General features: G+C 36.5%; 3 protein-coding genes across 3 annotated transcripts; 2 read left to right on the forward strand and 1 right to left on the reverse strand.

The window, feature by feature from the left end:
- The first annotated feature begins 1,091 nt into the window (after positions 1 to 1,091).
- On the forward strand, positions 1,092 to 8,059 carry LOC113303907 (transcription factor MYB3R-1-like). Its single transcript, XM_026552992.1, has 12 exons — positions 1,092 to 1,296; positions 1,983 to 2,209; positions 2,312 to 2,366; positions 2,863 to 2,920; positions 3,410 to 3,504; positions 3,586 to 3,689; positions 4,110 to 4,238; positions 4,420 to 6,181; positions 6,474 to 6,808; positions 6,952 to 7,069; positions 7,388 to 7,567; positions 7,654 to 8,059. The coding sequence occupies exons 2-12, from the start codon at positions 2,103 to 2,105 to the stop codon at positions 7,783 to 7,785; spliced, it is 3,075 nt and encodes a 1,024-aa protein (XP_026408777.1). The 5' UTR covers positions 1,092 to 1,296; positions 1,983 to 2,102; the 3' UTR covers positions 7,786 to 8,059.
- A 703-nt stretch (positions 8,060 to 8,762) lies between these two features.
- On the forward strand, positions 8,763 to 11,745 carry LOC113303909 (rop guanine nucleotide exchange factor 12-like). The gene is made up of 7 exons (XM_026552996.1): positions 8,763 to 9,345; positions 9,538 to 9,654; positions 9,814 to 9,968; positions 10,049 to 10,123; positions 10,201 to 10,461; positions 10,559 to 10,879; positions 10,977 to 11,745. Exons 1-7 carry the CDS (start codon positions 9,039 to 9,041, stop codon positions 11,391 to 11,393), a joined length of 1,653 nt encoding a protein of 550 aa, XP_026408781.1. The 5' UTR covers positions 8,763 to 9,038; the 3' UTR covers positions 11,394 to 11,745.
- Positions 11,746 to 11,752: 7 nt separating this feature from the next.
- Positions 11,753 to 12,705, reverse strand: LOC113303911 (photosystem I reaction center subunit VI, chloroplastic-like). Its single transcript, XM_026552998.1, has 3 exons — positions 12,455 to 12,705; positions 12,222 to 12,348; positions 11,753 to 12,108 (listed from the first exon to the last, which is right to left on the reverse strand). The coding sequence occupies exons 1-3, from the start codon at positions 12,583 to 12,585 to the stop codon at positions 11,929 to 11,931; spliced, it is 438 nt and encodes a 145-aa protein (XP_026408783.1). The 5' UTR covers positions 12,586 to 12,705; the 3' UTR covers positions 11,753 to 11,928.
- Positions 12,706 to 25,625: the final 12,920 nt, after the last annotated feature.

Here is a 25,625-nt window from a genome sequence, read left to right on the forward strand (position 1 = left end):
CATCCCTTCCTCGATATGTATGTTTTCTTGTGAATACTTATTTTGTCTCTAGAGATCTAAGTATCTTCCCTGAATGTACCACCGTTATAGTATCAGTTAGTTTTCTATCTTTATCTGACTCGTCATACGTTGTCGCAACATCTAAACATATACTACTGTTGTGATTTAAATCGATCTATATGAATATGCATCTCTTCATCAGAAGAATCCATTAATTATGAAACTAAAAGTAAACAAATTGAGGACAAAAGTGGAAAAGATAGGTAGATAATGTACAATGTATGAAGATTAGGCGTGAATAAATTGAATGCAGTAGGGTGAGTATATATATGGTGAAATTAGGGGGCAAGTAGTCGTTAGACAAATAAATGTTAACGATAGAGTTTCCACCGAGCGGCATAGACTCAACATCCAACGCTCAAATCTTTATCGCTAGGGTATAGTCTCCACCGTTCGACCGAGACTCAGTCGCTAAACCTTTTTTCCCACAGGGACGTAACGAGTTTGCCAGACCACCTGAAATGAAAAATGGGGAAAAATGCCCTTAAACATAGAAACCGTCCTTAGAATACCCCTACTGCTACCTAGCCTGCGACGCGATAGCGCCCCCGGACCGCCAACCCCGCAACACATCTACAAGCAAACTCATCCAAACAAATTCTATCAAAATTTTGTCTATTGATATCACAATACCACCTAAATCATTGGTCACAAACAACAAAAATTCATTATCACCATATCAGACCCTACATCACAACGTTCACAAAACTGATTTTCAAAAAAATACACTATAGATTTCACTAATCTCAATTAATCATCACCATAATTATACTCATAATTAAGTGAATTTAATCAAAAGTCAAAACCGAATATAGTAGAAGAAAGAATTCTTGTCCCTAGCTACGAAATCTACACTTTTCAAACCGGCTAAGTAGGTAATCCCCAGCCGTTGAGCATTTCGAAAAATATCAACGGATTAAAACAACTCCGTTTTTCAAACAACCAATCATCACCGTTGATTGAATTATCAACGTGTTTGAGATTTATAAGCATAGGGTTTGAACGTTTGAGACCGCCCCTTTCATGTTTTGAAATTTCTCAGACCGTTTCTTTCTCTCTCTCTAAAAGCCTCGCCTTTCTCTCATTTTCCTCTTTCTGGGTTTGAATTTGGGGTTGTAGGTCTTAAGATCAGACTTGGGGTTCTTAAGATCTGCAATGTGCAGTGGTCTGATTGGGGTTTATTCATCGATTTTGGGGTTGTTACGATTCGATTGTTACTGTGCACATCTTAAAACGGTAGGTTTACATTTTTTTGAATTTGGATTGGGAAATTTGAGTAATTTGTTGGTGGGTTTTAGTTTAGATTTGTGGATTTTGAAAATTTTTGAGTGAATTTGGTGATTTGAAGTTGAAATTTTGAAAATCTGATGGGGAAATGTGGTTTCTAGGGCGTAATTTGATGATGTTGCTAGATGGGTATGGATTTGATTCGGTTGATTAGGTTGAGTTAAGTGGATTTGGTTGATCGGTTTTGACTTGATTGGTCAACTAATTTTGCAGATTAGGCTTGAATTTGATGGTGTTATGTGAGTGTGAATATTTTTAGGTTTTGGGGCAATTTTTATTGATGGATCGGTTTGATTTTGGCCTAATTTTGATGTTTGAGTTATGGGGTTTAGCTGGTTATGTTTAGATTAAGTAGAAATTTAACTGTAAACTTGATTTGCTGAAATTCATAATGGTAATCACTCTATACCTAGCAAGTAAAACCCTTGTCTGAAAGGGGTTTATTAGCTAGCTCAAAACTAGGTTGAAAAGGTACAGATTTGAACTAGATTTAGTGTATATGCCATCTTTTAAGAGCAATTTCTAGTATAAAAAGACAGTAAATTTTGAAAATACAGTATGCTTCAGTTTCTAGTGTTGATGTTTGTCTATTTCTCTCTGATCTTCATTTTTTCACTTCTTGGTTACTCTTGTAGCTAGGAGAAGCTTTACTTACAGTCTACGGGGGCTGATAATGATCCGGGGACCATATTCTCACGAAAGTTATCAGCGCGTGGGAATCGGGACACGCATTTTTTTCTGCCAATTTAAAAGCAATGGAAAGCGATAGAAATCCGGGGGACGGGGGAGCTGAGGTTCATGTTGCAGCTCCATTAGAAGGGGGTAATCAGAATGGGTTACAAAGAACACGAACTTCACATGGGTAAGAATAGTTCCCTGTCCATCTATGTCACTGCATTCCGTAGGAGTAAGGCACCTTTCATGTGTGAAGTTGAAAAATTGTATCTTATGTGGTGTTTTTTAGGAGGACAAGCGGCCCTACAAGACGCTCTACGAAAGGTCAATGGACGGCTGAAGAGGTAACTTTTTGACCCAAAATTAGTATTTATTTGTCATTGTGGATAATTTGACTCTCTTGTGTCCATGTCCCTCAAATAACTACAACAATCTGTGTTTAGGTGCTAAGGTAAAAAAAACTCTGAACATTTCGATGGGTATTTTGTTTATTTACGAAAACAAAGGGCATGAAAGTGATGAAACATTTATGATTCCTGTACATGATTAAGACTATAGATTCTTCGGCTTAGGGGGAGTACTCCCCATATCCAGAAGGCAATCAGCATTGTGTTGATCTGGTGTTGCACTTAGTCATCACAGACCATCCTGTGCTAAAATGTCCATCAATCATGTTTTGAGATACACATGTATATTTGTAATCTGATCTATGCTTATTCTGTAAAGTTGTATTTATTTGGTTCAGTTCAAAAAACATACTGGTTTTGCATGATTTTCCATTAGGGGTTGATTATTTTGTTCGGCTCAGTTAACAATATGGGATTTGGTTTTCGTATACAGGATACAATTCTATGCAGAGCTGTTCAGCGTTTTAAGGGGCGCAATTGGAAAAAAATTGGTACTGCTGTTGACTTTATATTCATCTCTGTACGATATGCTGGAACTGAGAACAAATTGCTCTAAAAGCATTACATATCAAACATTTGCTTGGATAAACATTTAGATCAAGAGGACCAGCATCTTTACTTATTCTTTTCTCAAAGAGTTCCTGTTATTTAATCATCATAGCATTCTAGACTATATTCTGTCAACTTTTGTTTCCGTAGCATTCTGAGACCTTGGAAAAGCTAGGTGAAAATGTTCTCCTATAATCTATTTTGTTTTTCTAGTCCAAACTTGCCTTTTTAATTTTCTTGCTACGTCATATTTATTGTTCCTCTACGAATTCTGACCAGTCATATCTCAGATTCCTTTCCTTAAGTTTCTTAGTCTCCCCTATGTGCGAGTCGACTATCCTCTAATAGACAATGACTTATATCGTCTAATGTTTCATGTACTTTTGTGATTTTTCACATTGTCATATGACATTATTGTTGTGTCTGTGCAGCTGAATGTTTTAAGGATCGAACAGATGTGCAGTGCCTACATCGGTGGCAGAAGGTTTTGAATCCAGAGCTTGTTAAAGGTCCATGGTCGAAAGAGGTGAATGATTCTGGACGTTGGTTTTTCTGCTGCTATTATTTGCTTTCATGTATAAATTTTGTACTTATGTTATACTTACAGGAGGATGAGGTAATAGTTGAGTTGGTTAAAAAACATGGGGCAAAGAAATGGTCCACTATTGCACAAGCTTTGCCTGGTCGCATAGGAAAGCAGTGTCGGGAAAGGTATATCTCCAACACAATATCAAACTTAGTATCCGTTCCTATTCCTTGGAAGAGTTTTACTCTAAAATGAATATAGCAATGTACTTTCAGACTTCCGTAAGTCTATACTGTTTGACTTTATTAGACTGTTTTGCACCTTGCCGTGCAAGTTTTCATTCAAAAACAAAATTTCACCAGCTTTTGGGCTCATGGGTTACCTGATACTGAATGCTTCTTCTGTTACTGCGTTTGATATACCCTGGCTTGCTCTTCCGAACTAGGTTTTAATAGTTCTGATTGGCCCACCTTCATCAGTAGATGATATACTAATTACAACAGTAACCCGTTGCCGATTTAAGATGAAGGTCTACCTTTTTTTGTTTGTACTGGACAGTTTTTTTCTTGTGTTCTTTTCCTTTTCACATTTCCTTTGGGTTTTAGGTGGCATAATCATCTCAATCCAAATATTAACAAAGAGGCATGGACTCAGGAGGAGGAGGTGGCCTTGATTCACGCTCATCAAATTTATGGGAACAAATGGGCCGAGTTAACAAAGTTCTTACCGGGAAGGTATTTTTTTAGCTGTCACTGAAGAAACGTTGTTATCAGATTGGTTTTCTGTATGCTACCTGTTGCGTTTGTGCTCTCTTTTTATTCATTTTCATCATTTTACTTTTTGCACATTTTAAGCTCTTCTATTAGTTGTCCTCGAATCTGATTATTGAATTATTTTCTGCTTTTGCGTCCTCAGGACAGATAATATGATAAAAAATCATTGGAACAGTTCTGTGAAAAAGAAATTAGATTCTTACTTGGCATCAGGTCTTCTAGCTCAGTTTCAGGGTCTGCCTCATGTGGGCAACCTAAACCAGTATCCCCCTTCTTCTTCGAGAGCACAAAATAGTGGTAGAGATGATAGTTGTCTGAAAGATGGGTCGGAAATGGAAGAGGTATCAGAATGTAGTCAACCTTCAACTGCTCATGCGTGCTCCCAAACTGACAATAACATGGATAATAGCTATATTCCAGTACATTCACAGGATGACTTTAGATTGACTGAAGAGTTTGGTCACATAGAATCACAAACTTCAAATCCGTCATGTTCCCAGCAGTATTATACCACTTTAGAAGAAGTTGCTTGTGCTGGCCGAGAAATACCTTGTGGTCAGGCTACATCTGTTAAGTCCCCTGCGCATAATTTTATGTGTCACTCTGGGAATTCTGATTATTTTCTACAGGAGCCCTCTGCTTTTTTTGAACCATCTAGACCTTGTACAACGGGGGCTAAAGAAGACCTTGAAACAGGATCGTTGATGTCTGGAGGAAGTTCTATGGAGCATAATGTGGTTAGGGCTGATAACCAGGAGCAGGCCTCTATGTCTCAAACTGACCGTTCTGGTGTTTTCAACTCAGAAGAAGGGACAAATGGATGTTTTTCTTCGGTAAATGGACACTCCAATGCAATGATTTGCCGATCTGATAGTCAAAGCTCTGAAACTGGTAGAAGTTTAGCTCCACAACCGTATTATCCGCTAAGCTCCTCTGACATGTTATCAACATACTGCGGTGAACCTTTAATGAATTACTCAAGTCTGCTTTGCGCTGGTGAAGGAACGGTCAGTTTTGGTAACAAATGTAGTGGAATGAGAGACATGCCAAGTGGAATTCAGGACCCTGAGGCCTTTACGAGCTCCTGTGATGGGTTCATCTATCCTGAGGCTGGTTGTAGTAACTCTCCCTGCGATGATGATATAGAGAAAGATTGCCTGCCTTCGAACCCCAACTGGGTTAAAGATGCATCAAAACCAGTTCCTGTTGATATATTTGCTTCATTGAACCTAGACGGTGTCGAAACCCATACAAGTGTGGATAAAGGCAGAAAAAATGATGTTGAAGATCCGGACCAGGGGACTTTATTCTACGAACCACCTCGTTTTCCAAGCCTGGATCTTCCATTTCTTAGCTGTGATCTGATACAATCTGGGGGCGACTTACAACAAGCGTACAGCCCCCTTGGCATCCGCCAACTTACAATGTCGTCCATGAACTGCTACTCTCCGTACAGACTATTCGATTCACCATCTCGAGATGATAGTCCTGATGGAGTTTTGAAGAGTGCTGCAAAAAGCTTTCAAGGCACACCTTCCATTCTGAAGAAACGACCGCGAGAATTCTTTTCACCTTTACAGGATAGAAAATGTGGGAAAAAACATGATGGGAAAATAATGAACAGCAGTGAATCTCCTGGTCTAGATGTTGTTTTTGATGAAAATGTAGTGGGCAACATTACGTTATCTGCTATCAAGAGTGTTCTCTTTTCTCCACCAAATAACCATAGATATCATCTGGGCGTCTCCACTTCTGACAAAGAAAATGTGGATCATGGTGGGATCTCTTCTTCAGATGGTAGGATTTTGGAGAATGTGTCTGAAACCGGGCCTAGAAGAAATCAAGAGGCTGATGACGGACTTGTTGCTTCAGATACAATGGATCTTGGTGACACCACCGAAATGGTAACTTCACTTATCCTTGTGTAATATCTGTAGTAGTATGAATAGGCCTTTATCATGATGATCTCGTTTTTCTCTTCCTTATTTGCCCTTCCTGTGATTCGCTGTCACTAACATTACCTTGATTTCAGCAGTTAAAATTGTATGCATGAGTCATTGTGGTTCTTTATACTCTTCATCTGAGTTCTGAATTGGATCCAATCAATCTTTTTTTTTTTAACTTATTAACTGAGGGCTTTTGCTCACCCTTGAATTATCATGTGATATTAAACTTCAAGGCATTCTTATCTCCCAGGTGCAACAGCCCAGCAGAGTCCTTGTTGAGCATAACATAAATGATCGTGTTTTCTTTTCCCCTGACCGAGAAAGATATCCTACAAATAGAGTTTTCAATGCTCAGAGTCCAAAAGATCAACATTCCAGAAGCTTGGAGACATCATCAGCTCAGAATGCTCAAAGTGGTCGTTCAGAGCATTGCTCTGTAAATGTATTTGTTTCTCCTACTTCAGAGAGGAGGAATGGAAGGCGTTTAGTTCCAGCAACGTCGGCACAATGTTTTCCGTTATCGCTTCCGCTTGAAGTTGCAAGTAAGAATGCTGGGATTGACGGTGACACAGAGAATATCAGCTTGTAAGTATATACTCTTGTGGGCTTGGATTAATATTACTGACATGTTTACTTTTCATTGAGGTTATGTGGTTCTTGGTAACATCATGTTTACAGTACTGATAGCCTTTGCTTTGCCTCATCTAATTCGCATATATTGGTTGTAGGTTTGGTGGCACACCTTCTATCAAGAAAGGGTTTGAATCTCCTTCGGCATGGAAGTCCCCTTGGTTCATGAACTCCTTCTTGCCTGGTCCAAGAGTTGATACAGACATAACAATTGAGGTACTACATTTTTTTTTATACTTAATGAAGTTACTTCTAGGATTGCGTTATCATACCTTTGTTCACTCAGCTAATCTGTCGCTGTAATCTGTTTAACATATGCAACTGAAAATAGCTGGTACCCAACTAAATCTGTACTATTTAATCATCTAGACTTTTCTCCAATCTGGAAACTTCTTCACTTCTACTGTAGCTTTCACTAATCTTGTTCTTCACTTCCTACACACAGCATTCAAGATTGAGATAATTCGATTTATTACTAGGACGCCCTATAACATCATCCGCAGAGTCACTTACCAATATGCTTACAATGTGCAGGACATAGGGTATTTCATGAGCCCTGGAGAGAGAAGCTATGATGCACTTGGGTTAATGCAACAGTTGCGCGAGCAAACTGCAGCAGTAGTTGCAGAAGCCCATGAAGTTTTAGCAAGTGGTCAAAAAGATCCGCCTGATGGAAAACTTTGTGATCAGGAGGATTCAGGCAACGAGCTCTTGGTAAACATCCCCCTCTGGTTTCCAACTGATTCTTTACCTCCATTTCTTCATCTTTGTAAAACTAACTTTTTCTTCCTCCTCTTCAGACGGAGCGGCGTGTTCTTGATTTCAGTGAATGTGGCACACCTGGGAAGGGAACAGAGAACAGGAGGTCTGCAGGTGCGACTTCAGTAAGCTTCTCAAGTCCTTCTTCTTATTTGATGAAAGGTTGCAGGTAGTAATAGTTAGTAGTCATGTCAGCCAAATGGCTATGTGCCATTTTCTTATGTTACGAAATATATATACATACATGTTGTTTGCCTTTTTAAGCATTTTGTTCTCCATTTTTTCCTCTTTCTTTTGTGAAAGTTCTTGTAACTTATCTGATTTAATCAGTTAAGAGTTGTAGAGTCAAGCTTAATCATGAAGTCCTTGTAAGTGAGTCCCTGAATAGCGACGATTGTACTGATATTCATTTTTCTTCAACAACAATGTGTAAAAATTGTTTTCTTATGTTGTTCCACATTTTTGTTGCATTTCATATTTACAATTCAATTCTGGTACATCCTCTCAAACCACTGCACTGCCAAATGACTGCAGTAGTCGGGGTACGTATAACTGCGGAATTCATTCGGGAACTAATCCTGCTGGAACTACCATTAAAGGAAGAAAGTTTTGCCATAGTTTCTTTGGGTTGACAATTTGTGTATTCTATTTTATTGGTCTGTATCTATATTCATGAACTTGTTCTTTTTGAACATTCAAGACGGCCACAATAATTGATAGTTTATGTCCACTCTTAATCTGATAATATTTTCCAACTACTGGGAATCAATTTCAGTTCAACTGAGAATCATTTCTAATTCAACTGAGCCTATTCCAATGTACACATTTCCTTTGATTATTTCCTCTAAGTGTCTATTTTAAGAACTTGTCATTTTGGCAAGAACAATCAATTCTTTTTAAGTGATTGAAAGAGAGACATAATAGGAAATCAACGATGGTTTTTACTTTCACTACCCCTGTAATGTGTCTAAAATTTCTGTTTTAGGTGGGCATTTTTGTCTATTTGAGGGAGAGAATTATAGGTAGAATGGTGGTTAAAATTTCATTGTTATTCCCGGGCTTTTTGCGAACTTGACTTGTTAACATAAAACCTGAACCATTCAATGTTCTGAAACTCCAACAAAAATAAAAATCTCTTGTTTTCTCAAACATGCACCCCACGTTCATTTGACACCAGAATATAACCTACAAACCGAAATCAATAAACATTTTTTTCAAAACCATTTTTTCATATCAAATTCTCTCATTTCTCAACTTTGGGTTTCTTCTTTTCTTTCTCAAAACATCAAATCTCCTTCTAGCATGAGTTGTTGACATTGTGTCGACGCGTTTCGTGTTTTCGAGCATTACTAGTATTGCAAGATAAGAGTCATTAACCATTATAAGATAGTAGTACCAATGGTTGTCAATCTAGTTCGAACTTACGATGGTCGTTCGAGTTCTTGAACAAGAAGATAATAACATTGAAAGATCAAGATTGCATTCGACGAATAATAACAATAAAGCCATGTACGAACCTAATACAGGACGAAGAAAATCACATAGTTTGATTTTGGATAATGTAACTGGTGGTTCTCCAGTAGAGGAGAAGGTTTCATCAAGAAGTCATGGATCAAATGTTCCGAGTTCGTTAGAGAATCAACAAATCGGTTCTGTATTCAACAAGGATAGAGGACCGAAATCACGGTTGGGCAATGGAGGCGGTTTACCATTGGCAAGGGACAAAAATTCTGGTAACATATCTACTTCATTTGTCTCTTTGAAACCGTCTTTGGACAATTTAGTATTCATTTCTGAAAATTTCTATTCTTTTACCCTTTGGACGGCATTGAAGATCGATAAACACGATATGTAGAACATGTCAAGATAAAAATATTGTATAGAATTTGATGTTAAATTGTTCAATTTTGTTGGGCTGGATTCAGATATTGAAATGATGAAAGAAAGGTTTGCAAAGTTGCTGTTAGGTGAAGATATGTCAGGTGGAGGAAAAGGAGTTTCTTCGGCTTTGGCGCTTTCGAACGCCATCACTAATCTAGCAGGTGTGTATGATATGCATCTGAGTTTTTCTTTTATTCCATGGATCTTGTGCCTCTTTTTGCCTCAAATTATACGAGAATCGGTTTTCATATAGCCGCATAGTCCATTTTGTTATGATGCTTGATATGCTAATACCTGCTTGTTTTTGCAACAAAATGCAGCGTCTGTTTTCGGTGAGCAGTCACGTTTGGAGCCCATGTCAGTTGAAAGAAAAGCAAGGTGGAGAAAAGAAATCGATTGGTTGTTATCTGTGACTGATCATATCGTAGAATTCGTCCCTTCGCAACAGAAATCCAAAGATGGAGTTAACATGGAGGTAAACGTCTCTCCATCTCCCTGTCTCACTTGCATGTGCACTACAATCATCTTAAATCCTAACTGTTCTTCATTTTACAGATTATGACAACTTGTCAACGTACGGATCTCCTCATGAACATCCCGGCCCTGCGCAAGCTGGATGCCATGCTCATTGTAAGAACCCTATCTCTTTCTGGAAATCTTCGGTGTATTGGAGATGGTTGCATTACTAATTTCTTTCTGCTAAACAGGAGCATTTAGAGAACTTCAAAGATCAAAATGAATTCTATTATGTTTCAAAAGATGCTAAAGATGCTGAAAAGAGGAACGATGACAAATGGTGGCTACCCACTCCTAAAGTCCCACCAAATGGACTGTCTGATGTCTCAAGAAAATGGCTTCAATTTATCAAGGAGTCTGTAAACCAAGTACTGAAAGCAGCCATGGCCATAAATGCACAAGTTTTGTCAGAAATGCAGATACCTGAAGATTACATTGAATCCCTTCCTAAGGTAAAAACATAAAAACAAAACCAATGATTTCAAAAATCTTGCGGAATGCCGGTTCATTCGGCTAATTGTTTGTTCTCTTCTTTTTCATTCTTGTCAGAATGGTAGAGCAAGTCTTGGGGACTCGATTTACCGGAGTATAACAGACGAATCATTCGATCCTGGAGAATTCCTATCAACTTTAGACTTATCATCAGAGCACAAAATCCTTGATCTCAAGAATAGAATTGAAGCATCTATTGTAATTTGGAAAAGAAAAATGACCAACAAAGATTCCAAGTCTTCTTGGGGTTCTGCTGTTAGTTTAGAAAAGAGAGAAATCTTTGAAGACAGAGCTGAAACAATCTTGCTTCTTCTTAAACATAGGTTCCCCGGCATCCCTCAGTCGTCCCTCGACATTAGCAAGATCCAGTTTAACAAGGTATGAACTATGATGAGCCTACTGCAACATTGTGCATTTTTCAGTTTATTGTTAATGCAAGAAGTTTAAAAGATGCATATGTTTGCGGATTACGCAGGATGTTGGACAGTCTATTCTAGAGAGCTATTCAAGAATACTAGAAAGCTTGGCTTACACAGTCATGTCGCGGACAGAAGACGTACTTTACGCCGATTCTCTTGTGCACAACCCGTCACTGGGAGAATCGAACAGACCTCTTGCATTAGATCCTCCTAGCAACGACGAAGAACCAACGCAACTAGAAACACCGGGTTCAATGACACTATTCGACTTCATGGGTTGGGATGATTCAGCAGAAAACGATGACAAGAGTAAGGACTCAATGGGCGGCAATGTAGACAACATGTTGAAAATTGATGACGCCAAAGTTAAGAACAAGCTTGGTAATGTTGTGACTAATAACAACAAGAGGTTTTCCTATATAGAGAAACTTGAGAATTTGGGTGGCCTTAGAAGTCCAACGGCTCGCCATTAATAGACACACACAGATGATGCATATACGAAAAATCGAAAAGGCGGAAACAGAAAAGAGAGTGAGAGTTTATATTCTAAGTGTAAATATTCAGACCCAAAACACAAAGAGAAGCCATTCATAGAGGACACGTGAGAATTTGTATGGCTCTTGTTCTTCATTTTTCTTCCTAAAAATTTATGTAACAAAAGGAAGAATGTTTTTAAGCATAGAGTTTGATTTTCCATTTGTATTCTTAACCGAGCTTTAGAACGGCTCTAAGTAGTAGATTTTCTAGTTATACTGAGATTTGTTCTTCATTCTTCTAACTTTGTATTGCCATAGTCTATTAATTCAATTTTCTCACTTCTCTTCAGCTCTTACTAATAATTCTCAAATATATATCATAAAATGATCTTAAATTGACTTCGAATCGAATCGTTTATGATGTACAATAAACCAATAATGTCATAGTTACAAATTCTGAAAATGAAGATAAACTGTAACCCAAAACACAAAGGATGTTGAGTTATGGATTTAGAAATTCCATTTTCAGCATTTAGATCTTTCCGCGAGGACCCATCTTAGGGGGCAATTGAGGACCCTTCTTGATTGGTAAGATATCACCGGAGACTGTTGAGCTCAAGTATGCAAGTGTTGAACCTCCTCCCAATATCAAGAACTTAAGCAACAAACCTCTCTTGGTGAATGGAGCTGCAAATGTCTCAAAGAATTTGCTCTGCACGTTATATGACCGACTATTAGCAACAATCTTATTTACCAACCGTCACCATATATACCGACGTACATTCATCTAGTAAAGAAAAGAGGTTCATGGAAATATTAGTTTACCTGGAGAGAGTTGTAGGGAGATGGTGCGTCAGAACCGTACAAGTCCCATTGTCCGGTAGTGTTACCGATGTCTTCCAAGTCGAAGTACACACTTTTGTCACCGTATTTGGCAACCACGGCACCAGTCCTATATACAAAACATTCACCATTTAGTGTATATATATATATATTGCAAGAAACATAACAATGTTTTTAATCAAATAAATTTGGTTATTGTTAACTGAAGTTCTCACCTGACTTTAGTTTGTCTGAGACTACGGCGAGCGGTAGGCTTAACCGAAAGCTTGGTACCGGTGATTGAGCTTCCTCCGAGACCTTTAACGACGGTAGGTTGTACAACAGCTAAGGTTGCAAGAGAAGCCATTGGTGTTGCTGCTGTATTCACTAAAATGTTTTTCTTCTTCTCTGAATTCTGTGGTGTAAGGTTTACTTGGGAGTCAGAAGTGAGTTTTTAGTAGAAGTGTGTTTGGATTTTAGTTTTGATTATTTGTGGGAGGGAAAGGAGTATCTATTGGAAGAATCAAGGAAACAACATTCAGGAGATGACAAGTGGATTTCATTTGGATAAGCCTATCCTTTCCTCATCTCTCATTCGTTTACTTTTCTATTCTGAAATGATCTCTCATTCGGCTAGTTCTATCTCTTTTTGACAATTGTGGTTCCGGTTGTCTTTGGTGCTCATACAAAAAATTGAACTAATCTGTATGCACAGACACCTTTTCATTTTTTATATTATTATTTTTTTGCTTATTGACGGTGGTGGATCTTCTAGTGCTATTGTTCATTTTTTTTTCCGACATTGTTACTTTTTACTTTTTTTTATTGTTGTTTGGTTTCAAATATTCACTGATAGGCAAAAGAGAATACAAAAGGAACTGATCAGAAATAAATCCATTTCACTCTTGTAAATTAGGGTGTTCAGAGTTGCTTTTTAATTTCAGGAATCAAAAGAGTCACAAACTAGGTGGGGAATCAAATTTCAGAATGACTTGGTTTAAGTGGGGCAAGATCTTTTTGCTTATGATTTCTAGGATTAATTACTGTTTTCGGAAACAAAAGTCATTTCCAGAAGTTAGAGGCAAAAAGATTTTGCTTCACAAAAAAAGTTACGACCTCCATCTTTTTTTATCTGTCCGCTTTGGCTAAGTCAAAATATTTAAGGAGATCGGAGAAACTATCGTGACTATCCTTATTAAATGCTATATTATTACTGAAACTAAAATTAACATGTGTAACGTATTAAAAGAACATACATCGGGCAGTGCGAGACAACAAATCTCACCATCTACCGATCTTAGTTTCAACCGTTAATTTTGAACGACTGATATTCTAAGGGGTAGATGGTGGTTTTATACATCTCGAATTGCGCTATTTTTTTTTGTAAGAATTTAGAGTCTTATAAGAGAAACATATCATCAAAATATTACTTAAATTCATTGTTGTTTAGGTTTAACGGAGAAATGATGCAAATCATATCTGACCTTGTCTATCTAAAAATGTCTATAGATCCTGCTTCTTTAAAAAAATATATTGTACATATATTACAAGAACTACTTAAAATAAAACAGATGAAGTCAATTTGGAAGACCCAAAGAAGCTTATACAAGCTCATCACAAGCATGAAGCATGTCATAGTACCCTTCTCCATAAGGATTGCACCACCTTCATAGGCTAACAAAAGAAATTTGTGCACACTCCCAAAATCACTGACAGAGACTACAGTACCACACCACTATAATTTCTGTGTACAAAAACAACACCAGCTAAATAGGGACAAAATACGTGTTTAATGTAAAATGCAAACCCTTGCTTTTCGCTTATCATTTAGACATCGAAGATGGTACGTTTGTGCACATCTCCTCACCTAGCTCACCTTCCGCTTCACCGGTTCTTCACGGAGTCCAGTCAATTATGGACTCAACCCTTTTGAACAGACTCGAAAGTTACTATATCTTTTTGAATTTGACACTTTGAGATGCGGGGTACCAAAATACACTACCAACTTTTTCTTATACAACCTGTATGGACTAAACTCAAATACAATTCCGAGAGTTACAACTTAATGAATCTCGATCATTAATTATATGAAGAGTTTATATTTGTTACTCTCATAATCAACATGTATTCGGAAACAGATCCGTGAACCTGATTATACCGTGAGAGTTCTTGGATGATTCCAAAGATCAATATCCAAGATAAATCAAGTCGTATCCAACAATTGCGATGGACGTATCTACTTTGATTGATTTACGTACAACCTGTGATATTTCAATTATAAAGATAAACAATATAATGCGGAAAAAGAAATAACACATACATCATAAATTTTGTTAACGAGGAAACCGCAAGTGCATAAAAACCCCGGGACTTTTTCCATATTTGAACACTAAACTGTATTAAGCCGTTACAGACTCTAGCCTACTATCAAAACTTCAGGCTAGAATGTGGTTGAGACCGAATCTACCGTCACATCGATTCAGTTACATTCGCGCTTCTTACGCCTCTTGAATCTCGCAAGACTCCGCGTAATTGATTCCTAGCTGACGTCCTTTACATCCAAAGAGTTGCTTCAACTCAATTGAAGACTTTAAACCAATCTGCCCTCCCACAGATAAGCCTATATATGATTTCCGTTCTGATCAAAGATCAAGGTGAAATAGGAAATTGATTGAATTAGACAAGGTCTAGCAAACCTCAAAATACGGTGCTTACGAATCTCTGAGAGAAGCATAAATTATTATTCGCATCACAAGTAATTCTTACTTCTATTTTAATTAAGAATCGTTATAGAGGAATATACCTGTGGAATCACAAAGTTCGAGACAAAGAAATTTGTGATTTCTATATATCTCGCCTATTGGAGATAAAGGCTCAACAATCAGTAGAAAATTCATCCAACTGTTCATCTAGGCGTGTTTCCCAGTAATCAACTGTTTCTACATCAAGAGAATGTTTATATATTGACTTAGATGTGACAGTTCTCTCAGGTGAATCTAAGCTTTGAAAAACATCTGGTAATTTCTGAACTGGTACGTTATTAGAGATAGGCTCATCCATAATAATCAGATTGCTTCAATCACATACTTATGAGGTCTTAGCGTGTTTGCCTGCTCTGGTACCAATTGAAAAAGTAGGGGTCTAACAACCACACCCAATATTTTGCTTAGCAATCTGTATGGACTAACTACAATATACTTTCAAGAGAATCAACTAGACTGTGAGACTCCATCTTAAGAAAAGTATATCAAAGAGTTATATCTCAGTTTCTCAATTCAATCTGCAATCAAACAAATAGGAATTTGCGACCCCGATTGAATATAAGAAATAACTTGGACGGTATCAAAAACCAATATCCAAGTGTCAATCAATTTAATCAACAACCAAAGGTTGGATTCACAATTGATTGAACTTACGCACAACCTGTGATATTTCAATTATATAAACAAATATAATGCAGAAAAGAAATAAAACAGACACCAGAAATTTTGTTAACGAGGAAACCGCAAATGCAGAAAAACCCCGGGACCTGGTCCAGATTTGAACACCACACTGTATTAAGCCGCTACAGACACTAGCCTACTCCAAGTTAACTTCAGACTGGAATGTAGTTGATCCCTAACCAATCTCACACTGATCAAGGTACAATTGCGCTCCTTAAATCTCTGAATCCCAGCATGACTCTATGCACTTGATTCCGTTAGCTGATCTCACCCACAACTAAGAGTTTATACGATCCAAAGTCGAAGACTTGATAAACCAATCTATCTCACACAGATAAGTCTATTGAGATAGATAAATCTGTCCCCCACAGATATACCTATGAGTTTTTGTTACGTCTTTTGATAAATAAAGGTGAACATGAACCAATTGATATACCAGACTTATATTCCCGAAGAACGGCCTAGAAATATCACTCACCTAATAATAATCTTAATCGTATGGTAGCGAAACAAGATATTGTGGAATCACAAAAGATGAGACGAAGATGTTTGTGACTACTTTTTATCTTTCATATCGTAGATTAAATATCGATCAAATCTTAGAGAAGATAGTACTCAATCACGATAGAAAACAGCAACATCAGGACACGCAACTACAAAGAAAATAGTTGGGTTTGGCTTCACAATCCCAATGAAGTCTTCAAGTCGTTAACCTACAATGTTTTGAAAAAAAACCTAAGGTTAAAGAAGAATCGACTCTAGTCTCAACTAGTATCACACATGAGATGTGGGGATTAGGTTTTCCAGTTTCTAGAGTTATCCGTTATATAGTCTTCAAATCAGGGTTTGCAATCAATGCTACCTTGGTAACAAAGCATTCAATATTCCGTTAGATGAAAACCTTATTAGACTCAAGCTAATATCTTTCAACCGTTATATCGAACTTAGATTGTTACACACAAGTGACTTCATTTGGATACGAGTAACCGTACCTAAACGTGTGCACCTTTGCTGGCTCAATGGTAGTTAACCGTAGTTAGCCATATGAACAATTTCATATCAACCGTATTCATCTTAACCATAACTAGTTCAAATGACTCAAATGAAACTAGTTCTAGAGTTGTTCAATTGTTTATATTCTCATAGAAGCATACAAGACACAATTGGCTAAATCAATTTTGATTCACTCGAATCAATTCATGAACATTATAGCCACGGTTTGCAAAATATATAATATATAGATTTATTAGTTCATTAAAAATATGATTTTAGAACATAACCTACTCAAGTATGCAAACTGGTACGCATACTGTCGTTCACATCCGAACTCAGTTGAATATAGTGCATGTACGGGTACGCATACTAAAGTTCCCGGATTTCAACTGACTTCGCCATTACGCATACGGGTATGCATACTATAGCTCCCGGACTTCACCTGACCAACCAGTACGCATACGGGTATGCATACTAGATTGTCGGTCTTGGACTACACATATGAAAGTACGCATACCGTGTTTATATCCAATCATGGTTAATCGTTCTAAACTCCCATTTCAATCATTGAAACATTACATTCCGAGTCTACATCAAATGAATGTCTCATACAAGTCATGTAATTTGTTACAAGGCGATTTTCACATGATCATCTTTTGACTTTCGTCAAGAATATAAGATGAACTTGGTATAGAGAAAGCTTACCAACACATATTTCGAGAAATATGTAAGCGAGCTAAACTCAACTCAAAATATCAAATGTGTATAATCGAAGTTTATATAGCTATACGACTTTTGTCTCAAATAGGATATAGAGTAGATAGACTTTTGAGTGATAGATGAGTTCAAGTCTCCACATACCTTTTGTTGATGAAGTTCCACAAGCTCCCCTTAGTAGTTCTGCGTCTTCAATCGATGAATTCCGTGAATTTTAATGCTCAACTACACTTTCTATCCTAATCCGAGACTTAGCTATAAGTAGACTAGAAATCAAGAATTATAGTTTTGACAAGTAAACTTGAAAAACAAGCTTGAGATAGCAACGCTTGCGAGTTCGACCGAGAAGTGCTCTAACAATCTCCCCCTTTGTCAATTTTAGTGACAAAACTATCAATACATATGGATTGCAAAATAAATAAACTTTGTAGCCTCTCATCCAAATGCTTGATTTCCCTGGTTCTTCAATATTACTCGAAATATTTGTCACTTCCAAGTACTCCAGTGATTCTGAACGTGTTCAACTCAGCATCATAGTTGTTGAAGATCCGTAGCTATAACAATGAGAAAACAGTTGCTCTCAATCATTGTTATACAGTGTCATAGTATCATTACATAGCATCAAAGTCCAATTATATAACAACTTTGACAACAATACTATATGTATCACTCCCCCTTAGTGCATACTTCATCTCACATGAAAACCACTCCTCATTACGTAATGATCCGTAAACCATATGTATTTGTAGTGTGAACTACACATTAATTCCCCCCTTTTTGTCAATATAAATTTGCAAAGGTACGGAAACTAGTGGGATCCTAATGAAATTCTCATGGAGATATATACTTCATGACCAAAAGAAAACATATCAACTTTGTTTAGATGCAATCATATAGTCGAAAGTAAATGCATTCAGCAAGGAGTTAATAGAGATACAAGAAAACTCCTACAATATTCCACAACCGCACTCCCCACAAAGATTTGTAAATTAAGCACAAGTTCAATTAATAACTCCCCCCCATAACATGTCATTCCAGAAAGAACAACAAGAGCGACCTTACTTTTACAAGAAAAGAAGGATTTCTTTGGACATTAAAAAATTACATGAAACATGAATTTATATCCAGGAAACTCAATTAAATTAACCACAAGAGAACCTATGATTAATTTAATCGGAAATGCTCAACATAAGAGAACTTACGGAGCCATACAGTACTTTCACATAGAAATGGATCAGGGAAAGATCAATAATGCAGAATATTCAAAGAATCATTTTATTTTTCATCAGTATTTGCATAATGATATCATAGACTTAATCTTTGTAATTAAAAGTTGATCCTATCTTCCATCAATATATGCATGTTGACACAATAGGCTTAACGTTTTGACATATATGGGACAATCATAGTTCACGGACGTAAACACACATATCCCATAAAAAAAATTGCAATATATAAAACCAATAAAGATTAATACTGTAAAATCATATTCTATTAACTTTAGAATTTAAATAAATAAATCTAAAAATATTGCAAGATGAAATCGTTGGCAATAGCTATGTGTAATCACAATATTTTTTATTCCAAACTTTAGTTATCCTTCTTAAAAACATAAGAATAAACTCTCACAAGAAGTTTCTTAGACATCAAGACAAACTCGTAATCCACATACAAGATGATTTGTCCTTTGAAAGTGGAATCAATCTATTTCGCATGGATTTACACCAAGAAGCTATCAAAGGCGTATAAAAAGATTTTCTTAACAAAGAAGAACATACAAATTCATTAATGACCATGCACCATAGTTCACATAAGATGATTGTGAACATTCAAGAATCCCAAAGCAATGCGTACTACTGTCCATTCTTGAACTTTCTTCTTTATGATTCACCAACAAAATTCTTGTAAAAGCTACAAATGAGCTTAGAATAGTAGTACTCCAAGAATCCAAGTGCCCAAGTCCAAGAGAAGTGGAACACGTGCGACGAAACGGAGCAAAACACTCAAAAACAAGAGTCGGGACAAAGACCAATCCTAACTCATCCAAATTCAAGAATTCCCATCTCCATTTGTAGATAATTCAAAGAGTAAGAGAATGCAAAAAGGATGAGGTCATTCCGAGTTCGGACGAAGAAGTTACGGCTAAAACAAGTTTACCGAATATCGACGTCTACATGCCAGTATGCATACCGGTTTGCAAACGAATTTTCGTGACCTGGAGCAGTATGCAAACGAGTTTGTGAACTAAAATCCCTGGATTTTGATTTTAAATGATGTTATGCATACCTGGTATGTGTACCATGAAGTACAAACATCCCGAACTAATATTTTCAAACCTAAATATTTAAGAGCCTTAAACACATATCAAGTTAGGTAGAAATGAATGATAACCAAGGTACATGGATTGTTATAAGTACTCTAAGAAAATAATAAAAACATAAATCTTGCTCAAGTTTATAGACATACATTTTTAGAGGAATCCAATCGAATTCTACAGCCTTACAAACATAATATGTTATTTCCAATTCTCGTGCTTCCCTCACCGTATACATAACATGGCATTCCTTGGTGAGGATGCACTTACAAAACAATAAAGTTGTGTTGAGGTGAACAAGGTCTTGATCACCACAAGTGACTGAAACCGACTTTTTCACAACTATGTATTTTTCACCGTCTATAGTTTTTGGCTTATTATGTTTTACTTTTGGATTATCATGAAGGAGATCTCTTTTAGAACCTTTCACATCCACATCCATTTTCCCAAAGAACTATTTAAGTTTCAACATCATGGATACTTCCATATCCATAGTCATGGAATTTTCTGGGAGATTATTCCTTTTCACACTCAAAACATCATTGACTTACTTTGGTATCCACTACTGAGTATGTTCAGGAACAAACGTAACCTTCTTCCCGTTACTCTCTTCTAGTATTATCGGAAGAGAATTGGATTAACTTTACTTTTGCAAGTTAGTCTTTCTCCAATTGGGAGCATCGGATCTTGTCTTCGTCTTTACGAAGTTATCCTTTTGATAACCATTACGATTATGAAAAGGATTCTTATGACGTTTATATGCAAATCTAGGTTTATCACATCACTAATTTCTTTGCCTAAAGGTTGGACAGTTACAACCTATAACGTTAATGGGATTAACCTTAATATATGATCTTGGTTTCACAACTTCTTGTGATTCTCAAACAAGAACATCATGAAATTTCTCATTCCTTATGCGGAACCGACATCTCCTTTTCAGGTGACCTTTATTTCCACAATAACGACAAAAATAAGGAATGTTCTTACCTCGATCCATATCTGCTGACTTTGGAGGTTGATATACTTTTCTCTTTCGAACCTTAGCTGCCGGTGAAGGTATTTCACTTTTGCCATCAGTGGAAACCTTTTGTTGAGAAGAATCACTAGCCTTGAAATTTTTTACCTCTTTGCTAATACTTGGAGCATTTATTCCCTTATATCTCAATCCTCGTGTATCACGATGATTTTTACTTTCTCCTAGTATTATGGTTAATTTGCTAGAACTAGTATTGAATTTTTTAAAGTCATCTTCCAACATCTTGATTTTATCAAGAACATCAGTTAAATCAGCCTCAAGGTATTTTTCTCGAGATAGATAAGTGCTTTCTCTGTCATCAAAACTTGTTTGCTGAGAGTTAATCCTCTTCAGATTATGCAAGTTTCTCTTCCAACAAAAAACAATTTTGATAAAGATTATCACATATACGTAGGTTTTCCTCAGAATCCTTGAGGATCGATTCGTTAGAACGATTCGAAACATAAAACTTGCGTAACATCTTCTCAATTTCTTGTACCAACGACAAAGATTAGTCAGAAAAGGTATGGCATGAGAAGTTTTCATCTTCTTCTTTTCAACCGAATCCAACAGCTTAACATACTCTAAGACTTCCTCATCAACATCTCTATAAATATCGGAGTCATCTTCGTCAGAAAGTTCATCCAACCCTAGGCGTGTTTCCCAGTAATCAACAGTTTCTACATCAAGAGAATGTTTATATATTGACTTAGATGTTACAGTTCTATCAGGCGAATCTACGCTTTGAAAAACATCTAGTATTTTCTGAACTGGTACGTTATTAGAGATATGCTCATTCATAATAATAAGATTGCTTCAAACACAGACTTATGATGTCTTAGCGTATTTTCCTGCTCTGATACCAAATGAAAAAGTTGGGATCTAACAACCACACCCAATATTTTACTTAGCAATCTGTATGGACTAACTCCAATATACTTTCAAGAGAATCAGCTAGACAGTCAGAGTCAATCTTAAGAAAAGTATATCAAAGAGTTATATCTCAGTTTCTCAATTCAATCTGCAATCAAACACATAGGAATTTACGACCCCAATTTAATATAAGAAATAACTTGGACGGTATCAAAAACCAATATCCAAGTGTCAATCAATTTAATCAACAATCAAAGGTTGGATTCACAATTGATTGAACTTATGCAAAACCTATGATATTTCAATTATATAAACAAATATAATGCGTAAACAAAATAAAACAGACACCAGAAATTTTGTTAACGAGGAAACCGCAAATGCAGAAAAACCCCGGGACCTAGTCCAGATTTGAACACCACACTGTATTAAGCCGCTATGGACACTATCCTAATCCAAGTTAACTTCAGAATGGAATGTAGTTGAGCCCCAGCCAATCTCACACTGATCAAGGTACAATTGCGCTCCTTACATCTCTGAATCCCAGCATGACTTTATGCACTTGATTCCCTTAGTTGATGTCACCCACAACTAAGAGAGGATACGACCTAAAGTCGAAGACTTGATAAACCAATCTGTCTCACACATAAAAGTCTATTGAGATAGATAAATCTGTCTCCCGCATATATACCTATGAGTTTTTATTCCGTCTTTTGATAAATCAAGGTGAACATGAACCAATTGATATACCGGACTTATATTCCAGAAGAACGACCAAGAAATATCTATCATATCATAATAATATTAATTGTATGGTAGCGAAACAAGATATTGTGGAATCACAAACGATGAGACGACGATGTTTGTGACTAATTTTTATCTTTCCTACCGGAGATTAAATCTCGAGCCAATCTTAGAGAAGATAGTACTCAATCACGATATAAAACAGCAACATCAGAACACGCAACTACAGAGAAAATAGTTGGCTCTGGCTTCACAATCCCAATGAAGTCTTCAAGTCCTTAACCTACAAGGTTTTGAAAAAAAAACTATGGTTAAAGAAGAATCGACTCTAGTCGTAACTAGTATCACATAGGAGGTGTTAGGATTAGGGTTCCCAGTTGCTAGAGTTCTCCCTTATATAGTCTTCAAATCAGGGTTTGTAATTAATGCTACCTTGGTAACAAAACATTCAATATTCATCTTTAGATAAAAACCTGATTAGACTCAAGCTAATATCTTCCAACCGTTATATCGAACTAAGATTGTTACACACAAGTGACTTCATTTATCTATGAGTAACCATACCTAAACGTGTGCACCTTTGTTGGCTCAATAATAGTTAACCGAAGTTATCCATATGAACACTTTCATATCAACCATATTTATCTTAACCATAACTAGTTCAAATGACTCAAATGAAACTAGTTCTAGAGTTGTTCAATTGTTTATATTCTCATAGAAGTATACAAGACCCAATCGGCAAAATCGATTTTGATTCACTCGAATCAATTCATGAACATTATAGCCACGTTTTGCAAGAGATTGCATTCCTTAATATATATATTTATTAGTTCATTAAAAATCTGATTTTAGAACATAACCTACTCAAGTATGCAAACGGGTACGCATACTGTCGTTCACATCCGAACTCAGTTGAATATAGTGCACGTACGGGTACTATACTAAAGTTCCCGGATTTCAACTGACTTCGCCGGTACGCATACGTGTAGCTCCCGGACTTCACCTGACCAACTAGTACGCGTACATGTATGCATACTAGACTTCCGGTCTTGGACTACACATATGCAAGTACACATACTGTGTTTATATCAATCATGGTTAACCGTTCTAAACTCCCATTTCAATCATTGAAACATTCCCGGAAGACAAGAATAGTTGTCTCACACAAAATATTAGCTTCAAAGCAATTTTTAAGTGATCGAATGATCAATACGAAACATTCCGAGTGTACATCAAATGACTGTCTCACACAAATCATGTAAGATGTTACAAAGCGATTTTCACATGATCATCTTTTGACTTTCGTCAAGAATATAAAATGAAATTGGTTAAAGCGAAAGCTTACCAACACATATCTCGAGAATTGTATAAGCGAGTTAAACTCATCTCGAAATATCAAATGTGTATAATCGAAGTTTATATAGCTATACAACTTTTGTATCAAATAGGATATAGAGTAGATAGACTTTTGAGTGATATATGAGTGAAAGTCTCCACATACCTTTTGTTGATGAAGTTCCACAAGCTCTCCTTAGTAGTCTTTCGTCTTCAATCGATGAACACCGTGAAGTCTAATGCTCAACTACACTTTCTATCCTAATCCGAGACTTAGCTATAAGTAGACTAGAAATCAAGACTTATAGTTTTGACAACTAAACTTGACAAGCAAGCTTGATATAGAAACGCTTGCGAGTTCGACCGAGAATTGCTCTAACAAAAACTTTATGCGTGAGTTTTGTAGTTTTGTAGAAGACTAGAAATAATCCATGTCGTAATGACACTGCCTTGATCAGGATCTGTGATAAATGTATCAGTGTTTGTTAAATTACCCAAATCTTCTAAATTATTAGTGGTTCACTTGCAGGAAAAGAACTACCTTATGTTTCCTCCTCCGTTTGAAGACCCTATTTGTAGTTTAACGACAAAATTTGTAGTTTTATTTAATATAGAGAATTTAAATAAATTTTTATTCTCATCGATTGTGATTTTATAAAACAGGTGAAACTTTCCTTCGAAAAATAAAACAGGTAAAACTCCAGAACTTGGTAATTTTTAAAATTTTAGTACTAACAAAACCCTTTTGGTTATAATATGAATTTATCAACTTTAGGATACGTGTACGGTAGTTATGATCCTCAAAAGTTTCCACTAAGCATTGAATACATGATGTTTGTCAACTAAAAATTTAACATTGGAATGGAAATAAGAACTCAACTGTAATTTTTTTCACCTTTATTTCAAAATTACAGTTAGTATACGCCGTTGCTCAACATTAGACTCTATTAGAGTTAACATACGTGCATATCATTGTTCAAAATGTTTCTTCATGATACCTTATCATATTTGACTGGTTCCAAAATAATTTTTTTATTTTTATTTTATATTGATATATTTTCTAATGTTATTCTTTCTTTATATGTTCATGAAGGATGACTAATTCATTATAGAAATGATACATGTCTTTAACTCCAAAAGATGTAAATGATGGTCTTATTTTATTTATTTTTTGTTACATTTAATGTTTTTTTATGATCATAATGATGAGAGAATCTAATCTATGTATATCCATAATGAAAAGGAGTTACAATTCTTACACCCGTCAGATGTCTTTGGCTAAGATTTAATTGATATGGTCGGATGCAACGTTTGTCTCTCAATTTTTTTTTCATTCTTTCTTGTCAAAGTTTTCATAGATTCCATCGTACTGATGTTGATATTTGCCTTCTTAGCCTTAACCTGGTTGTAATAGTCCTTGAGCCTTGTTTAGGAAGCCCGAGTGGTCTTCAAAGAACCGGTACAACTACCCTCAGCCTTATTCACTTGTATTGGTAAGCCAACAATCTTGTTCAGTGGATCAGTCGCACCCGCCTCTGATGCACCACCACTAGCATGCTCTACATCAATTTGTAAGCCATCAACATTGTTCAGTGGATCCGTTGCACCCTGCTCCAATGCACCACCACTAGCATTTACTCCATTTTGTAAGACCCCTGAGTTATCTTTTGCTGTTGGGGTTTACTGGCAAATCATCATCAGCCTTTTCACCACTTATTCCCTTCTTATCACTAGTATCATTTACTCCATTTGAATCCATGACTTATCATTGGGTTTTGGTAAACCACCACCCCCCTTGGCTAATTTTTTTTTAAAGAAACTTAACTAAAAAAATACTACAAGCAACCTTCTTCAGTGCACCACTAGCATTTACTTCAGTTGGTGATTGAACCTTCTTCCGTGGATCAGCTGCACCCTGCTCCAATTGTGGCAAACCTTCCTTGGCTAAATTTTTTCATAAAATCATACCATGAACC

The sequence above is a fragment of the Papaver somniferum genome, chromosome 8 (genome assembly GCF_003573695.1).
Source record: "Papaver somniferum cultivar HN1 chromosome 8, ASM357369v1, whole genome shotgun sequence".
Taxonomy (NCBI): Eukaryota; Viridiplantae; Streptophyta; class Magnoliopsida; order Ranunculales; family Papaveraceae; genus Papaver; species Papaver somniferum.